The following is an 18,042-nucleotide window of genomic DNA, read 5'->3' as shown; positions in this document are numbered from 1 at the left end:
ACCATTTTAATTTTGATCGACTCATTTTTAATAGTTAAATTAAATTTTATTAATCAAAAAGCATGTCTAATTAATTAAAATAATGAAACTTATACATTTTCACATCAATTTATTAAAAGTTTTTTTTTAAATTACATGTTTAGAGCCCTATGAAATGTTTTATTTTTTCTCACCATATATTTTTATTGTTACCGATTTCTATGTTTTAGCGTGTCTAATTATTTGAATGCATAAAACAAATTAATTTATTCATTTTTTTCTTAAAGTAGCCTTTTTTTTTTTTTTTTCCTCAGAAATTGTTTTATTTAAATTTGTCTGGTTATCAAATGAAGGCATAAAACATTAATTTCATTTATCTTTTAATTATTGAAAATTAAGCAAACTTTATGTTTTGGCAAACAAATGGGAATTACTATTAAAATTAAAACATGGAAGAAATGTTGTGTGATTATTCCTTAAAAAATAATGTTTGTTTCATTTTAGTAGTAGTAGTAGTAGGCTATGTACATTCTACTGAAAAATAGTAATAGGCACAATGTCTTCAAATCAAACCGGACTTTTATTTTGACGGGTTGCCGTGAATACCTTTACAGTTCTGTGTATGTGATATGACGCTAGTTATACTCAAATCAAATGGTCAATTGCTCATAAAGTGACTCTCAGAGCAGTTCTGGAGATGTTGTTCATGTGTTTACGTTACGTCCTCATTTAGTGAGACGGCACAGCAGATGCTGAAATCACTGCGAGCGACACGCTTCAGTGTGTGTGTAGTAAATGAAACCGCGCGTCTGCACCATTCATTAACAGAGACACGCAGAACATTTAGGATTCATATTTAAATTGACTTTTGCGGCTTAATATTTACAGATACTAGACCATATCGCAATTTGATTTAAGTGTAATGGCCTACTTTTGTTTAATTCATTCAAAATTTGACAAATTCTGTGACATTCCGTCGGTATCGGCAGATACTGCTTTCTGTGATCGGCGATCGGTCTCAAAAATTCTGATCGGAGCACCCCTAATATATATTTGTGTGTGTGTTTATTTATTTATAGACAAAAAACACCCCTCAGTAAAAGGCTGCGTCTCCTTTGTTTTTGTATACATGTAAATATGCGCAAAGATGATCAATTACCTAACCACAGAAATAGATTACGTCACCCATTGTGTCAATCGAAAACCACTGAGAGGAGCTAGACTACAAGCATCAGTTTTAAATCTTAGCCCTCTCTGCATTAACAAAGCAGCAACCACAGTGATCTTCTCCCAGACTCGATGACGTTATCCCTAGCAGCACAGACTGATTACGGAGCAGAAGCTCTGGGGACTACAGCGCCCGTGTGATAAGAACCTTCCCTTTGTGACGAGAAAGCAGCAGAGAGGACAACTGCTTTCTTCAAGACCTTTTTCAGGAAAAAGTAACATTTTGTGGGAACACCAGGGGAAAATTCAAAGGAAAATGTTCAAAGGGCAAGAAATAATTCTGCATGATCTGAAAGTGCTGAGCATTTCTGAATAAAGCAATCAATTTAAAGCCAGAATAAGGCTGCACGAGTAAACAACTAGTGTGTTTTCTTCTTAAACAGAGCAGGAAAGCATGGTAAATAACAAAGGGCTGAGAAAGTGCATGTGTCTTGTGTCCTAATGATCTGACTATGAATGGACTGGTCACTCAAAGCCTAAATGCTGGACTCATTGAATCCAATGAATAACAGTTGCGGGGAGGCAGTAGGAACAGATGATGCTATGCGTTCGTTTCGGTTCCCTCAATGGAAATGGAAGAAAAATAACACCCCTCCCTCCTAAAAGCAAGATTTACAGGTTTACTGGTTTATTCCACGAAATCAAATCCAACGCTGCCGGAGTTTCATGGTTCGTTAAGAGAAAACGTGGACGTTTTAAACCACGGAATAAGTTCGTAAACTAAATAAACGCTGCAAAATCAATCCACATGTGGCTGCTAGCGAGCGTTACACATTGAGCCTGACTAAATCACTAGTGTTTGTTGGGTCATAGTCAATTTAAACGCTTTTAAAAGAGTGTCCTGCAGTGGGAACGCGGACTATTCAAACGCCCTGCGTGACCTTATGGAAGCGCGTAATGTAACACATGTGGTTCTAGCGGAATGGAACGTTAATAATGAAATTCGAACGCGAACGGTTGTCATGCGTTTAAAAACCAACAAAAGAATCAAACTCAACATTTGGCGAGAAAAACCTGCATACAAGTCATTCGACTCAGTGAACGCATGATTATGCCAGCTCGGCATTTAAGTGCTTACCTATTTAAGGTGTACGAACCGTTCCGTTTGAACCTCATTTTGGATGATAAAAGTTTGTCGAGTAAATCCAGAACTGTAAAAATATCAGGCTGCTAACGGTGTATGTTACAGTAAGCTGCTGAAACACAAAGAGAGGGGAGTCCTGAGTACGAGACCGCCTCTAATGTCCGTTTGTCTCTGTAGGACTGGCTTAAAATCAGACAGGGGGATGAGAAGGAGATTAACAACACTTCATTGTGTGCCTGTTAAGTTATTTATGGCACAAAACAATATGTTTAGTCTCAGATACGTTGCTTTCGGCGAAACCGCGGCATAGAGGATGTTTGACTGCGTGAGGAAACTGGCAAACAACGAGCAAACGTTTTGCCAGACAGACGAGTTTTTAAAGAAAAAATAAGCCGCGTTTAAACATACTGCCAAATGCGTGTGCGTTCACGTATTTGTGTGTGTAATGTGTGAGAGAAAGAAAAATGTTGGGGTCATAGTCATACCACCAACTTCCAATCATTTATCTTCCTCCGAACAGTGAAAGCTCAAATAAGGATCCTCCTATAAAATAAGTTTTAGCTGTTACCCAAGATACATATCGGGAAGAGCTAAAAATAGCCATAATGATATACTTTAGGTTGGTCTCAACCACGAGACCCCACCCAATACAGCAGCACTGACTGGTTCCACTTAACATAAAGTGCCAGACTAAAAATAGAACCAGACCAAAAGTGAGAGCAGTACAGCTCTGAAAGCAACCAAAAGAATTGTACATTTTTGTGCATTCGGAAAAATCTAAAGATTAAAAAATATATATGATATTAAAATAAAATTACTATTAATGCAGCATTTTGTGCAAATTCAAAGGAACAGTTCAGCCAAAAATGTAGATGAGTTCGTTTCTTCATAGGAACAGATTTGGAGAAATGTAGAATTACGTCACTTGTTCACCAATGGATCCTCTGCAGTGAATGGGTGCCGTCAGAATGAGAGTCCAAACAGCTGATAAAAACATCGCAATAATCCACAAGTAACACGCACCACTCCAATCCATCAGTTAATGTATTGTGAACCGAAAAGCTGTGTGTTTGTAAGAAACAAATCCATTGTTATGGCATTTTAACTTTAAACCATCACTTCTGGTCAAAATATGAGTCCATAATCCATAATTAAGCTTTCATTTAGGGCTGTGCAATTAATCACATGCGATTGTCACAGGCGACACAATGACACTATGGACACGGTCCGTGTCGCTAGTTAAAATAGCTTATTTCTTTGGATTTAAACATTCTTCGAAACTTTTGGGATAATGTAAGTACACAAGTCAGCAAAATATATAACACTGTTCTAGTGGTTTTTGGATATTTTAATATTTTTTTTTACATAAGGTGCCTTTAATACACAGAGCCGTAGTTCACTGACAAGCCAGGCAATATCGCATTCGAATGCGATTCATCTCCAATTATGAATGCGATATTGCCTGGCTTGTCAGTTCCCTCCATCTGAAAGCAGGTGATGGCGATTTACTACCAATCACGGAACCGGCTTTACTGGCGAGATGCGCTTGACAATCGCATGCGATTAATTGCACAGCCATTAGTGAAAAACATTTATACCCTGTTGTCCTCTCACATCAAAATCCACCCACCTATATGTTTTGGACTGTTTTTGCTTGTAAAAAGTGCTTGATCTGTGCATATTTCTCTCCTGAGTCAGATGAGATGACTTTTTCACTCAAAACAGCTAAATTAAGAATAGAGGATTCATATTTTGCTTGTAAACAATGGATTTGTTTCTTACAAACAAGCAGCTTTTTGTTTCAAAAGATGTGTCTTTTTTATCAGCTGTTTGGACTCTCATTCTGACGGCACCCATTCACTGCAGCGGATCCACTGGTGGGCAAGTGATGTAATGCTACATTTCATTATGTATCATCCACATCTTGAATTCATCAGGGGTGAGTAAAGTTTCAGCAAATTTTAATTTTTTTTGTAAGTGTTTTTTATTACTTTTTCATTTCTGGTTTCAACAATAAACATGAATTTCTAAGAAATAATACAGTTCATCTTTCAGTGTTAATTAGCCACATACATTTATTTGATCATGCATACAGAAATTTGATACAGATTTGCATTACATACATACACACAAAAGTGCTTAAATACATCAATTTATTTATTACCTTAAATAAAACAATTATGTTTTCTTGCATGTGTTGCTGTGTTTAATTTCAATGAAATGCCATTTAATGAAATCCTCTTCCTGCTCTTCCAGTTCAAATTCCTATTCAGTATCCTGTAGGGTGGTGAAACTCTATTCAAATGCACACTCATGAATTGAAAGGGAGCCAGATCATACATTTGTAATCTCACCGACCCTGCAGTGTGTGTCTTGCGGCGATCACACAGAATATGATGAATGCGTTTCTCTCTCTGTAGGTGAGTCTCTTGCGGAGAGCTTGGCCGGCTGGCAGGACCATCATTATAATTACAGCTAGCTGGCAGTGTCCTGAGTGATCGATCCCTGCGGCTGCAGTCTGCAATGAGTTATGCAATCCTCAGCGAGAACCATCAGTGCACCAGGACAAACCAGCCGTGCAATCCTGGGACAGACTGCTATTTACTGTGCAACACGGACACACACACACTTACCGGTTTCATAAATGCAAGACATCTGGTTATAGCTAAACCTTTGGAAGCCTTTTTCTTGTGCTTTAATGGCAATATGATGAGTTTTAAAGCTGGTTATTCTTAACACATTTCAAATTACTATATGAAATACAAGGCTGTTTACTCTGTATCTGGGTAACAGGGCAAGAGCCCACTGTTTTTGGCAGAACTAATGCTCAGCATCATTTCAGAGACAGATTTGGGAAATTTTGTCTGCCAAACTCTTACAAAACTCAAGTGCAAGTCTCCCACATGCACCATCCATCACTAGGGTATGAGGTAAATGTCATGTTCGAGAAGAAAAATGCTCAGGGGAGAATAAAGTCAAATATTCCATAACATATCCAACAGCACTCAAAAGTATGTTTGTTCGCAAACACAAAAAAAGAAATCTTACTGAGGGCCAGGGTTGCCAGGTCTGTGAAACAAAATTAGCCCAATTGCAAATCCAAACTAGCCAAAATGTGTGTATTTTTTTTCTCCTTGGTTTTCCTCTCCGTCGGGAGATGAATGAATGAATGATCGAAAATACATTCCAGGGAGATCACTGTAACCCGCGGACTAAAAAACAACCCATGGCAAAAGTGTAAAATTATTACAATTTTGTGGGACAATTGCGAACTTGGCAACACTGCGAAGGGCTTAATGAGCAAGACTAGTTCTTTCAACACATCTGAAATAATTCTTTATTTATTATAGTTGTTTATGTATAAATATGACAAATAAACTTTTGAAGATGCGATTCATGCAATTTTTTTTTTTTTTTACTTTAATTTATTTTAGTGCTGTCAAACGATTAATCGCATCCAAAATAAAAGTTTTTGTTTACATAATATATGTGTGTGTGTACTGTGTAAATTTATTATGTATATATAAACACACACACATGCATGTATATATTTACGAAAAATTTTAAATTTATATATTAAATATATTTATGTATAATATAAATTATATGAATATAAATATATGTAAATATTTTCAAATATATACATTGTATGTGTGTGTATTTATATATACATAATAAATATACACAGTACACACACATATTATGTAAACAAAAACTTATTTTGGATGCGATAAATACATTTATTTACATTTTTATATTTTATTTATTTATTTAATTATTTATGTATAATTGATCATTAAGGCAGAATACGTAAAGATCTATATTCAGTGATATATATATATATATAAATAAATGTCTACATATAATTGTATAATTATAGATTATATGTGTATAGTCTATATTATTTTAATATAGCCTACAGTTTACAGTTTTATTTATTTATCTATTCAAAACATAATTTGTGTGTGTGTTTTTATCAATATTGTTAACTTCAAAATTAGTATAATGTATAAAAGTACTGTTTATTATCTAACAAAAGTAACCTAAGTCTTAAAGGGATAGTTTGAATTGTTGAATAAAGTCGTTATTTTTGTTTTCTTTGTGCACTAAAAGTATTCTCGTAGCTTCGAAAAATTACGGTTGAACCACTGATGTCACACACACTATTTCAACAATGTCTTTACTACCTTTCTGTGCCTTGATCGTGTTGTCTATGGGAGGGTCAGAGAGCTCTCGGAATTCATCAAAAATATCTTAATTCGTGTTTTGAAGATGAACGAAGGTCTTACAGGTTTGGAACGACATGAGGGTGAGTAATTAATGACAGAATTTTCATTTTTGGATGAACTCTCCCTTTAAGGTTACTTAGAACTAATCATGCAAGAGGCTTTTGTGGCATCTTACAATCTGCTGTTTGAAATAGTTTCAAGTGTCATTGCTCAGACGTCAGGGTTTGCTGAACGCGTCAGAGCTCCCGCTGGACGTTCATCATACACAATCAAATCAATCAGCACCGGCCCCGGATGAACCTGAGACTCTTAACAGGCTTAATTACAGCAGGAAAGATCGAGAATAATACATCGAATACCATTTCTATTTGTTGCCTCACTAACCTAATTAACATAACAAGATTTTGGTGGCAGAGGCAATGAAACCTCAGACGCCGTGACCTATTAGGCGCCAGGAGAACGTTTACGAACGTATGTAACTCAATTTATGTTTGGATAAATAGCTGAAGAATGCGCTATTAGTTTTCACACAAGTTGAATATGATAACATCAGTGGGAGGCTGAGTCTATAACAGCCGCTGTGTTCATCTCACTCCTCTAGAACATTCCACTCGTGACTTCCCATCATGCTTCAACAACGCTTTAAACACACAGAAAGGAGCCGTTACTTGTTACATTTTGCTTTGTTTCAAAACAGTCTGGTAAACTGTGAAGATGAACCATCAAACAAGAGAAATAGGTGGCATAAACATGTATAAATATGCCGAAAATATGCACGAGGTGCATAAAACTTATTTTACAGTAGCAGTATAAAGATATAATGGAGTGAGAATGCAGTTATGATTGGAGGTGATGAAGTGCTGCCATCTTGTGTATAAAAGAGTACATAGCACTTTTTGGGCAGGGAACAAACATATTGGAAACTATGTACTTTTATGATCCATTTCCCACTTGATTGTATGGAAAAGTGCAGCCTGAACATTCTGCTAAACGATTATTTTTGTGCTTTATGCAAGAAAGCAAGTCGTATGGGTGAACTGACATGAGGATGAGTAAATGATGACAGCATATTTATTTTTGGGTGAACAATCACTTTAATACCCCTCCCACCACCCGCATGAATGATTATGAAACTTCATATCAGGTGGTTTTCTTCATGTTTCTGACTCGAGACTGAACTATGGGTTTTTGTGGGTAGATTCAGTGTAACCGTTTTGTCTTGTTGCAGTATCCTGTAATCTAGAGCATCACACTTGAAGTCATTATACTGCGTATGGTTTCATTTCTGCTTCATAAGCTGAAGAACATCTGACACAAGGAGTTTCACATGGTTCTGCAAACACATGTCAGACATGAGAAAGATGGGTGAGATTCTGACAGGATGTCTGAAAATGTTCTGGGGAAAAAATTACGAAATGTCTGTAAACAGACTATTTGGGTTCATTTTTGTCTTTTTTTTTTTTCTTTTCTGAAAGTCATGAACATTTCCACCAGTGTTATGTCCATCACAATTAAAATTACATTCAAAAGTTTGAGTTTGGTAAGATTTTATTTTATGTTGTGATTGTACTTTATCTTATTTATATTATTTTCTTTTTATTCTTAACTGTTTTTAACACATTTTGAATAAAATTGTAATCATTTTTATTATTTGCTTTTATTGTTATTTAGATTTTGTATGCATCTGTTGTAATTATTTTTATGATTTTTAAATTTTATTTACCATTTTACCCTTGTGTATGAAATGTGCAGTATAAATAAACTTGCTTGCTTGCTTAAGTCTGCAATATCAATTTATTTGATCAAAAATACAGTAAAAACAGTAATATTGTGAAATATTATTACAATTTAAGATAACCGTTTTCTCATTTAATAAATTTATATTTAAAAGAACAGCATTTCTTTGAAATAGATTTTTTCTTAACATTATAAATGTCCATAAACAACCATGTTGATTTAATAGAGATGAGAAACCTCAAGGTTCAAAAACAAGACAAGCAAAGTTGTTGTTACTGTCTGTCTGAGGTCGTTTTGGGGGGTGCTGCAGCTGTCAAGCTTTTACTGCCCAATAAGACAACTGTTCTGTGCTGCAGTGAAAGCCACAAACACTGCACATTTTGCGCATTAGTAAATGTGCTTTTTATACAGAGATATCAAGTAAGAAATACATTGACGTAGATCTATGCAATACATGGATGTCTGTTCTGTCTCATGGCCACATTTCACGTCAGCATGTTATTCAGTCATTCAGGATCCATATTGTGAATCGCTCACTGTGCCTTATTATGTGGATTATTTCCTGTCTGCAAAGAACAAGATCTGTTCTCAATAGTGACAGCTCAGAGGCCGCCGCATCCACAGTGAGACGCGAAAAACGTTACGTGCCTCTTCAGCGTTTCCTATCGCTCTTTTGAATCTGTTAGTTCCTTTCAGACGTTTAGCAATGAATACTTTCGCTTTTAGAATGAGTGGGAACGGATATGAGAGGAAAATCAAGAAAACTCACTCAAATTCTCATTCAAACTGAGTGCATTTCATTTAATTGCTTAGTATCTAAACCAACCATTACGCCTATGGAGAGTCCCCCCAAGGATAGCTGACCAGACATGTGTGAGTGTGTGTGTGTGTGTGTGTATATAATTTTAAATTAATAAAAATAAATAAATAAATACATATTGATTAATTGAAATTAATTAATTAATGATTGACTGATTGCTTGGCCATCCATCCATATATAACTCTTTAGACTATGATAATCCAAGTCCAGATGCCTGAATATACATAGAGCTGTGTAGACCCATTTTTGTTGAGACTATGATTGAAATCTTTTATTTGTGCTGAATGGCATGAGTTTGATGGATCAGTAATATCAGCACCTCTGGGATCTTCTGCTCCTGACTGCAGCTGTGTGAATGAGCTCTGGGTTTGACTCAGGAATGTAAACTGATCTGAACTTGACATTGCTGTCCAGTGGCTGGATGCATTGCAGTCCTCCTTTTAATAATTACTCGGCACACAAGTCAAAGAAGTTAAAGGTGATATTGTGCAATAAACAAACTGTTTTTGTTCCATTATGAATGAACGTTACTAGGGAATACACCAAATATAGAAATTCAAGCCAATACAGATTACGAAATCACGTTATGGTCAATAACTGATATGACAGTTTATATTATAATTTTCTTTTTAAATCATTTATTCTGATACTAATTAGTGAATAAATACAGTGTCCAAAAAGGAATTCATTCATTCACATAGAATGAAGAATAATGTGTTTTGTTATAAAGATAACAAAATTAAATAAAACAATTTTACCTTTAACATTTTACATCATTGTACAAATGTTTTAAAAATGTAAATGTTACTATATATTAAAGATTACTAGCCTATATAACAATTTGATTAATTATTTAATAATAATATTTGATGTTATTTATTAATATTACTATATAAATATAAAAATTAAAACATAACATTTTTTATCTTTTCATTAAGTGGACAAAAATACATGCAGTTTTGTTTTAACATTTGTGTAACTGACAATACAATAAAAAAAATTACAATTAACCTCATAATTTCTGATCAGTCTTTAGAAAACAGAATTAAGTATTACCATCAAATTTAGTTAACGTGAATGTAAAAATATATTGCACACACATATAACTTTATTATTTACCTGAAGTTGACAAGTACTTTTAGGAAGTTGTTGCGTCTTACAACTAATCGAAAAAAGCATTTTAGAATCTCATGTTAATTGAGAGACTAGAAGCAAAAAAAATCAATTATTCAAATTAAATTGAAGTCAAAAAAGACAGACCAAATCAAATTAAAGAAAGGCAGGATCACATGACCTTCTGTTTAATCAGAGCTCATTGGCTGACAGCAGACATTCCTCCTCGACAGCCAATAACAAAGACACAAAGACTCGGACTAAAGGTCAGGGTATAAGGGTTTGTTTTTGGTTTTAATAGACTGATGGAGGCTCTGAAGAATCTGTTTGAGCCAACATTACACAAGCTACCTCAAGACCCTTAAAGAAAGCTAGTTTATTGACATTTTGTGTGGTGGTGTTTGCTTTACAGTGCTAATGACTATGTGAACTTTATGAGCTAATTGTTAGCAGTTCACTTAAGATAATAGCAAACTACATAACTAATAACTGAAGTTGACCAGTCCTAAAATCTTGACCTGGAATAATAAACGTCATGGCTATTGTAAAACCTGACACAGTTCCCATAACGCACTGCTCTGAAAACAATGGCTCCCTCCACCCAGCGGACAGCACTTCCTTCCCTCCGGCCTTTCTGTAATCGCTTTTTCTTTCTACATAGTGGAAATCTCCACTCCAATAAAAGTTCTGTACTCCATCCTCTGTGTGTCAAGTGCCCTCCTTGACACCAATAGCTTGGAGTCTATAAAACTATTGCTAGCATTCATTCAAATGAGGATGCTAACCTGTCCCCTGACAGAACCTGATTGTTTCTTTACAGACCTTTTGTCTAAGCAGATTAAAGACAACATGAAATCAAACCAGACAGAGAATAATACACTGATATTAAAATGCTGGCAGATTAAGCTGATATTAATAAGCTGATAATTACTGGCAAGCTATTGCCAATAACCGATAAGCTGATAATTTCTGACATTATTGCTGATAACTGATAAGATCATATTTACTAACATGTTACTGCCGATAAATGATAAGATGATAATTATTGATGCTATTGCCGATAAGCTGATAATTACTGACGTTATTGCTGACAACTGATGAGATCATATTTACTAACATGTTATTTTTGATAAATGATAAGATGATAATTATTGATGCTATTGCCGATAAGCTGATAATTACTGACGTTATTGCTGACAACTGATGAGATCATATTTACTAACATGTTATTTTTGATAAATGATAAGATGATAATTATTGATGCTATTGCCGATAAGCTGATAATTACTGACGTTATTGCTGACAACTGATGAGATCATATTTACTAACATGTTATTTTTGATAAATGATAAGATGATAATTATTGATGCTATTGCCGATAAGCTGATAATTACTGACGTTATTGCTGACAACTGATGAGATCATATTTACTAACATGTTATTTTTGATAAATGATAAGATGATAATTATTGATGCTATTGCCGATAAGCTGATAATTACTGACGTTATTGCTGACAACTGATGAGATCATATTTACTAACATGTTATTTTTGATAAATGATAAGATGATAATTATTGATGCTATTGCCGATAAGCTGATAATTACTGACGTTATTGCTGACAACTGATGAGATCATATTTACTAACATGTTATTTTTGATAAATGATAAGATGATAATTATTGATGCTATTGCCGATAAGCTGATAATTACTGACGTTATTGCTGACAACTGATGAGATCATATTTACTAACATGTTATTTTTGATAAATGATAAGATGATAATTATTGATGCTATTGCCGATAAGCTGATAATTACTGACGTTATTGCTGACAACTGATGAGATCATATTTACTAACATGTTATTTTTGATAAATGATAAGATGATAATTATTGATGCTATTGCCGATAAGCTGATAATTACTGACGTTATTGCTGACAACTGATGAGATCATATTTACTAACATGTTATTTTTGATAAATGATAAGATGATAATTATTGATGTTATTGCCGATAAACTGATAATTACTGACGTTATTGCTGATAACTGATAAGATCATATTTACTAACATGTTATTGCCGATAAATGATAAGATGATAATTATTGATGTTATTGCCGATAAGCTGATAATTACTGACGTTATTGCTGACAAATGATAAGATGATAATTACTGACATGGTATTGCCAATAACTTATAAGCTGATAATTATTGACAAGTTATTGCGATAAATGATAAGATGATAATTATTGACAAGTTATTGCGATAAATGATAAGATGATAATTATTGACATTTTATTGCCGATAAATGATACTATGATAATTATTGACATGTTATGGATGATAGCAGATAAATGGCCAATTCTGTACTATTCTGTACTATTTTTATAAATTAAATAAATCAATTAAAAATCGGTTGTTTTTGAATTATTCATATGAATTTTCAAAACATTATACTGCACAGTATGAAAAATTGATATTTTGTGATTATCTAAAGATTACATTTAACAGTGCTATTAGTGTTTTTAAAGAATAACTTTTAAAAAAGTGTCAGATGATGGCAAACGTAAATTATGCTGTAAGTGTAAAAGGCAAATGAGCATTAAATATCCAATATCGACTGATGTATATTGACAGATCCCGATAAATATATATAGTTCAGTCATGAAACTCTAGATGGCGCATTCTGATGGGGTGTTAACGTAACTGATGATATTCAGAGAGTTAAACGACTTGGCACAAGCTGATTGGTTCATGCTGCATATGCAGCCAATCAGCTTACTGCCTTGCATTCACTTGAGATTCCTGCAGCACGCTTTCAGTGTTCTCTGAAACCCTCCACCTTCCCCAGCTCCACCTGTATAGATCTGCTACGGGGTTATTTTATATGCTATTTGTGCAGCAGCAGTATGTCTTAAATACTCACGGCACCGTATCGCCATATGCATTGGCAGTAGCAAGTTTCTGTACTTGCTTGCAGCAGCAGCAATAATCTACAACTACAGCAATAACCAACAGCAGCAGCAATTCAGCAGCAGCGTAGCAGATCTGTTCCGCCAAGACCAAATACATTAACATTGTCATATCCATCACCATGCTAAAATGTTCAGAGTGTTGTCATGATTGAAGTGTAAAATAATAAAAATTTAAATTCTCCACACTATAAAAAAAAAAAAAGCTAATTTCAAAAACATATTTTACGAAATGTCGATTTCTTATACATACAAAGTGATTTTTACAATTGCCACTTTGTAAAATAGTTAAATTTTCACATGAGATTGGGTTGTGAAAATCAAGTAAAAATGAGTCCTGACCTGAATTATTTCTTGCATAATATTCTATTCAATGACTTTCATGTTGTCTTTCATGATACATTTTCTTGCAAGTTTGAATAAACACAGTTCAACCCGTTTTTCTGCCAGAATGCTGGGTGAATCACAGGGCAGAAGCCAAAATGCCACCTATACAAGACATCAAAACAGGAAAGGATTTGGCCTACCAGCCTGCAACGGCCAGCATTATGCTTTATGTGGTTAGAACAGACAAAAACAGCAGCAGCAGTTCAACAGAGGATGCTTATGTAATGAGATAGGAATGCGAATGTATGGTCACTGTCTTTTGACCTGTTAAACCAGCTGCATGATGGCATAAACCCATAGGAATGCCTGACAACTCCTGACCTTGTCTATAAGACTGAAGCCACATGTGACCTCTCACTGACAGCAGAGAGATGCTCTTAAAATTACATTCTGCTGCATGTTTGATATTGCATGTGCTTAGTCATATATGTAAATTACAGCTTTTACTTTTGCATATGGGAATCTGCACAGTCAGTCAGAAAAGTCTGCATGGCAACAGCTAGTCAACACCCTGAAGGCACTGATGGGTGACATCTCTTTGAAGTGACCGCAAATCATTAATTTGCAATGAGATTTCCTGATTTGATCCAACATGAGCAACAGATAGTTCGACTTTAAGCAAATGAGCAGTGACATAATGCAGCGACAACCAATGGGAGTGCAGATGGGAGTTCACAAAGCTCTAAGTCATTGACTTTGCTTAGAAGACAACAAATCATAACAGAGCCCTTATGAAGTTCAGTATGAATTTTGTCTAGTATGTACAGTATTTACTGGTGATTTTTCCAAAAATTTAAATACTGATATAAAATTAATCACATACTAAAAGTATACTATACTAAAATCTTATTTCCGCCATGGAATAAAAATAAATAAATAAATAAAAACAGTAATTGCATCTTTTTATCTAACAATTTTGAGTTTATCTCTGACAATCCTGACTTTTTTCCGTGCAATTGTGAGATATAAACTCAGAATTTTGCAATATAAATTAAGAATTGCAAGATATAAACTTAAAATTGCTAAAAAAAAAAAAAAGTCAAAATTGAATCGTGAGATGTTATCTCAAAGTTCTAAGAAGACAAGCTTGTTTTGTTTTTCAGTTTATCTCTGACTATTCTTTTTACTTGCAATTGTGAGATGTAAATTCAGAAATGCATGCTATAAATTCAGAATTGCGAGATATAAACCCAAAGTTCTAAGAAGACAAGCGTGGTTTTTTTTTTGCGTTTTTTTTTTGCCAAGGATTGTTTATATCGAGTTATTGACTCGCAACAGGACTTTTTTTTTTTTCAGAATTGCAAGATAAAGTCACAATTACCTTTTAAAGTCTTTTATTCCATTGCAGAAATACGTTTCAATAAAAGCAGCTTTTTCCATGGTAAAAAAAAAAAAATTATAATTTGATTATTAATTAATTATGTTCATATACATCACACAGAAACCTCTGGACAACATTCATCAGTCAATTCTGCAGAAAAAATAAAGAATTAAATACAAATATATCTATCTACAAATAATTGTCCTGTTATGAGACCAGTAACCTAGCATCAACCTGCTCATGGAAGCTTGCTCGTTGCTTTGCACGTGCAACGTCAGCTGTATAATTACTCAGTGAATTAAAGCCAGATACAAACAAGTGACATTTTAAATCGCAATATTAACCAAAACAGAAGTGATATCAATATGGTTGCCACTATGAAGGGGATCCAACTTTTGCAGAATAAAACAGCTTGTAATTAATCACCAATATGAATCGAGTCTTCATTTCATGTGAGATAATATCCCTTTAAACATATTTGTCAAAATTAGGGCTGCACGATTATGACAAAAATCACAATTGTCGATTATTCCCTTGGAATTGTAATTGCGATTATTAATTGCGATTATCACAATTTACATTGAATGATGTTCATACCATATTTTTATATGAAAATAAACAAGCTGAAAACACTCTAAAATAATGGGAAAAACCCTTAAGATAACATGTAGAAAGAAAAAAACGCATCTTAAGCACACAGAATAACATAAGTGGACTTTGAACGATTAATTGCCGCTTTGAACGATTACGCAATTGTGGCATCCATAATCGTAATTGCGATTAGAAATTCAATTAATTAATTGTGCAGCCCTAGTCAAAAGTACTATTTATGTCTTTATATGTGACCCTGGAGCACAAAACCAGTCTTAAGTCGCTGGGGTATATTTGTAGCAATAGCCAAAAATACATTGTATGGGTCAACCCTCAGATTCCAGATATTCAAATGGTTGGATCTCGGCCAAATATTGTCATATCCTAACAAACCATACATCAATGGAAAGCTTATTCATTCAGCTTTCATATGATGTATACATCTCAATTTTGAAAAATTGACACTTAAGACATTTTTAAGACACTTAAGACATTTATATATGTAAAACATTACATAACATTAATTCCAGCACATTTAAAGGGATAGTTCACCCAAAAATGAAAATCCTGTCATCATTGACCTGTACGAATTTCTTCTAAAAATATATTTTGAAGATATTTCTTGTTTTTGTCCATACAATGAAAGTCAATGGGGTCCAGTGTTGTTTTGGACCCCACTGACTTTCATTGTAAGGCCAAAAAGACATTTTTCAAAATACTTTCTTCTGTGTTCCACAAAAAAATGAAATACAGTTTTGAAACCACATGATGCATTTATTTTTTTTACTACCCTTCCAAGCATTTCATACACTCAAACTTTAAGGTAAGATGTAACTCAAAGTGAAGTTTACACGGGGAAAAAAGTAGATCTCATGCAGTCAAGTTAATGTAAAACTAACCTCCTGATAGATATCCATCCAACCATTCGTCAATACCTGAGAAAATCTTAAAAACTAACTAGACATCAAAAAGTAAATGTCTTAATGGATCATTCTGTAATATATCGGTGACAAATATTTAAGTCTTCTGATCAATTCTTGACCTAAAATAAGCCGACAGGTCAGGGTGGAGCTTCTCATGTGGCAGGATGTCATGAAGGAAACCACACGAGTAGAACAAGGTGCCATGTTCTGTTTAAAGTTATAGACAATGTCAGACAATATCTTGTATTAAATGCTACAGAATGACTGAGCCACTTCCAATACAGTTCAATACAGTCAGTGAGCTGATTCTACTATATTTCAAAGCTCGTTCACTTTTAAGAAAAACAACTTAAATTTCTTAAATGTGGCATAAAACGTAAAAATGTGAACTCTCACACACTCTTAAAAATAAAGGTTCCAAAAGGGTGTTTTTGCAGTGATGCCATAGAACCATATTTGGTTCCCAAAAGAACCTTTCAGTGAACAGTTCCTAAAAGAACCATTTTGAAGAACATTTTACAAAACTAAAGAACCTTTTCTGCATTTGAAAGGTTCCATGGATGTTCAAGGTTCTTCATAGAACCATTGATGCCAATAAAGAACCTTTATTTTTAAGAGTGACCGTGATAATTCATAAGTGGCCAAAATCATAATTGAACTCACCCCATCAACCAGTCCATGCTGCTAGCAGCTGATCCACCACGCCAGCTCTGCTTTGACTTTCACCGGCTGTTTAAAATGATATCCAGGGCTGGATTTGGTCTTTCTGGAGTGGAGCCTAAAACAGTTTTGGACACGGAGCTGCTCCTCATTGACTTTGACTGATTTCTAAAGAGCCTCGGTTTGAACTGCTGCTATGAGGGCTGCCGCTGGTGGGGTTCAGTTGTCAGAACTGTGCTGCTCGTGTTGTGGGATGCCGGTGCTCCGGTGCTCGTGTCTTGATGTCTGTAAGGCAGGCATGAAGTACACTCAGTGTCTAATGCTTCAGGACAGTCCCGCTGCTGCTTGATTTCAGGAATCCGGAAGTAAACACGGACTGTGTTTCAAAGCCCAGCGAGACGACTATCAGCACTGAAGAACGGAATGAACCCAAAAATTATTTTTTTTTAAACTGTCAAGTTAGGCAGCGTACTAGGCTTTGAGACACAACCACTGATTCCCCAGCGACCGTCGCTTCCGTGCCTGTCATTGTTCACCTCAGCTGCAGTCAGAAATAAACACAAATATCCTGCAAGAGACACATCCACATTTAATAAATATTTATTCCTATTCCTTTTTATTTTAATTTATTTTTTAATGTAGTTTAATGCAGTTTAATTTAAGTTAGCCAATTTATTATTATTATTATTATTATTATTATTATTAAATAATAATAAAGTGTTTTTCTTGCACTCTTTAACCGTTCGTCTTGATTTTATTATTATTTATTATTATTATTTCTAGCATAAGTTTCAGAATTCATTCTTGCTATTCAAGTCCGTTCACGTAATATTTAGGCTAAATGATACATATTCTGTAACTATTTTTTATGTTTCTTTACTTATCATTGATTTCATACATATATTTTATTTTGAACTTCACTATCAAAATTGTCGTCATGTCAAGGAATAAAGAACAACCTCTCATCCTACCAAAAGATGGCGCTGTAAATGTAATTAT

General features: G+C 34.4%; 1 protein-coding gene across 2 annotated transcripts in view; it reads right to left on the bottom strand.

The window, feature by feature from the left end:
- LOC107758749 (MOB kinase activator 2-like) overlaps positions 1-17,478 on the bottom strand; it is a 49,345-nt gene extending 31,867 nt beyond the window's left edge. Inside the window, exon 1 of one of the 2 annotated variants that reach the window (XM_016576560.1) lies at positions 17,047-17,478. In XM_016576560.1, coding sequence (XP_016432046.1) covers positions 17,047-17,063 — 17 coding nt within the window. In that variant the 5' untranslated portion in view covers positions 17,064-17,478. Of the gene's footprint in view, positions 1-2,284; positions 2,499-17,046 lie in introns of those variants that run through there. The other variant, XM_016576559.1, reaches the window with a different exon arrangement.
- Positions 17,479-18,042: the final 564 nt, after the last annotated feature.

This window comes from Sinocyclocheilus rhinocerous, unplaced genomic scaffold, assembly GCF_001515625.1.
Source record: "Sinocyclocheilus rhinocerous isolate Xijiao unplaced genomic scaffold, SAMN03320098_v1.1 scaffold954, whole genome shotgun sequence".
NCBI classification, from domain to species: Eukaryota; Metazoa; Chordata; class Actinopteri; order Cypriniformes; family Cyprinidae; genus Sinocyclocheilus; species Sinocyclocheilus rhinocerous.
This window is presented reverse-complemented; position numbering and strand designations above follow the sequence as displayed.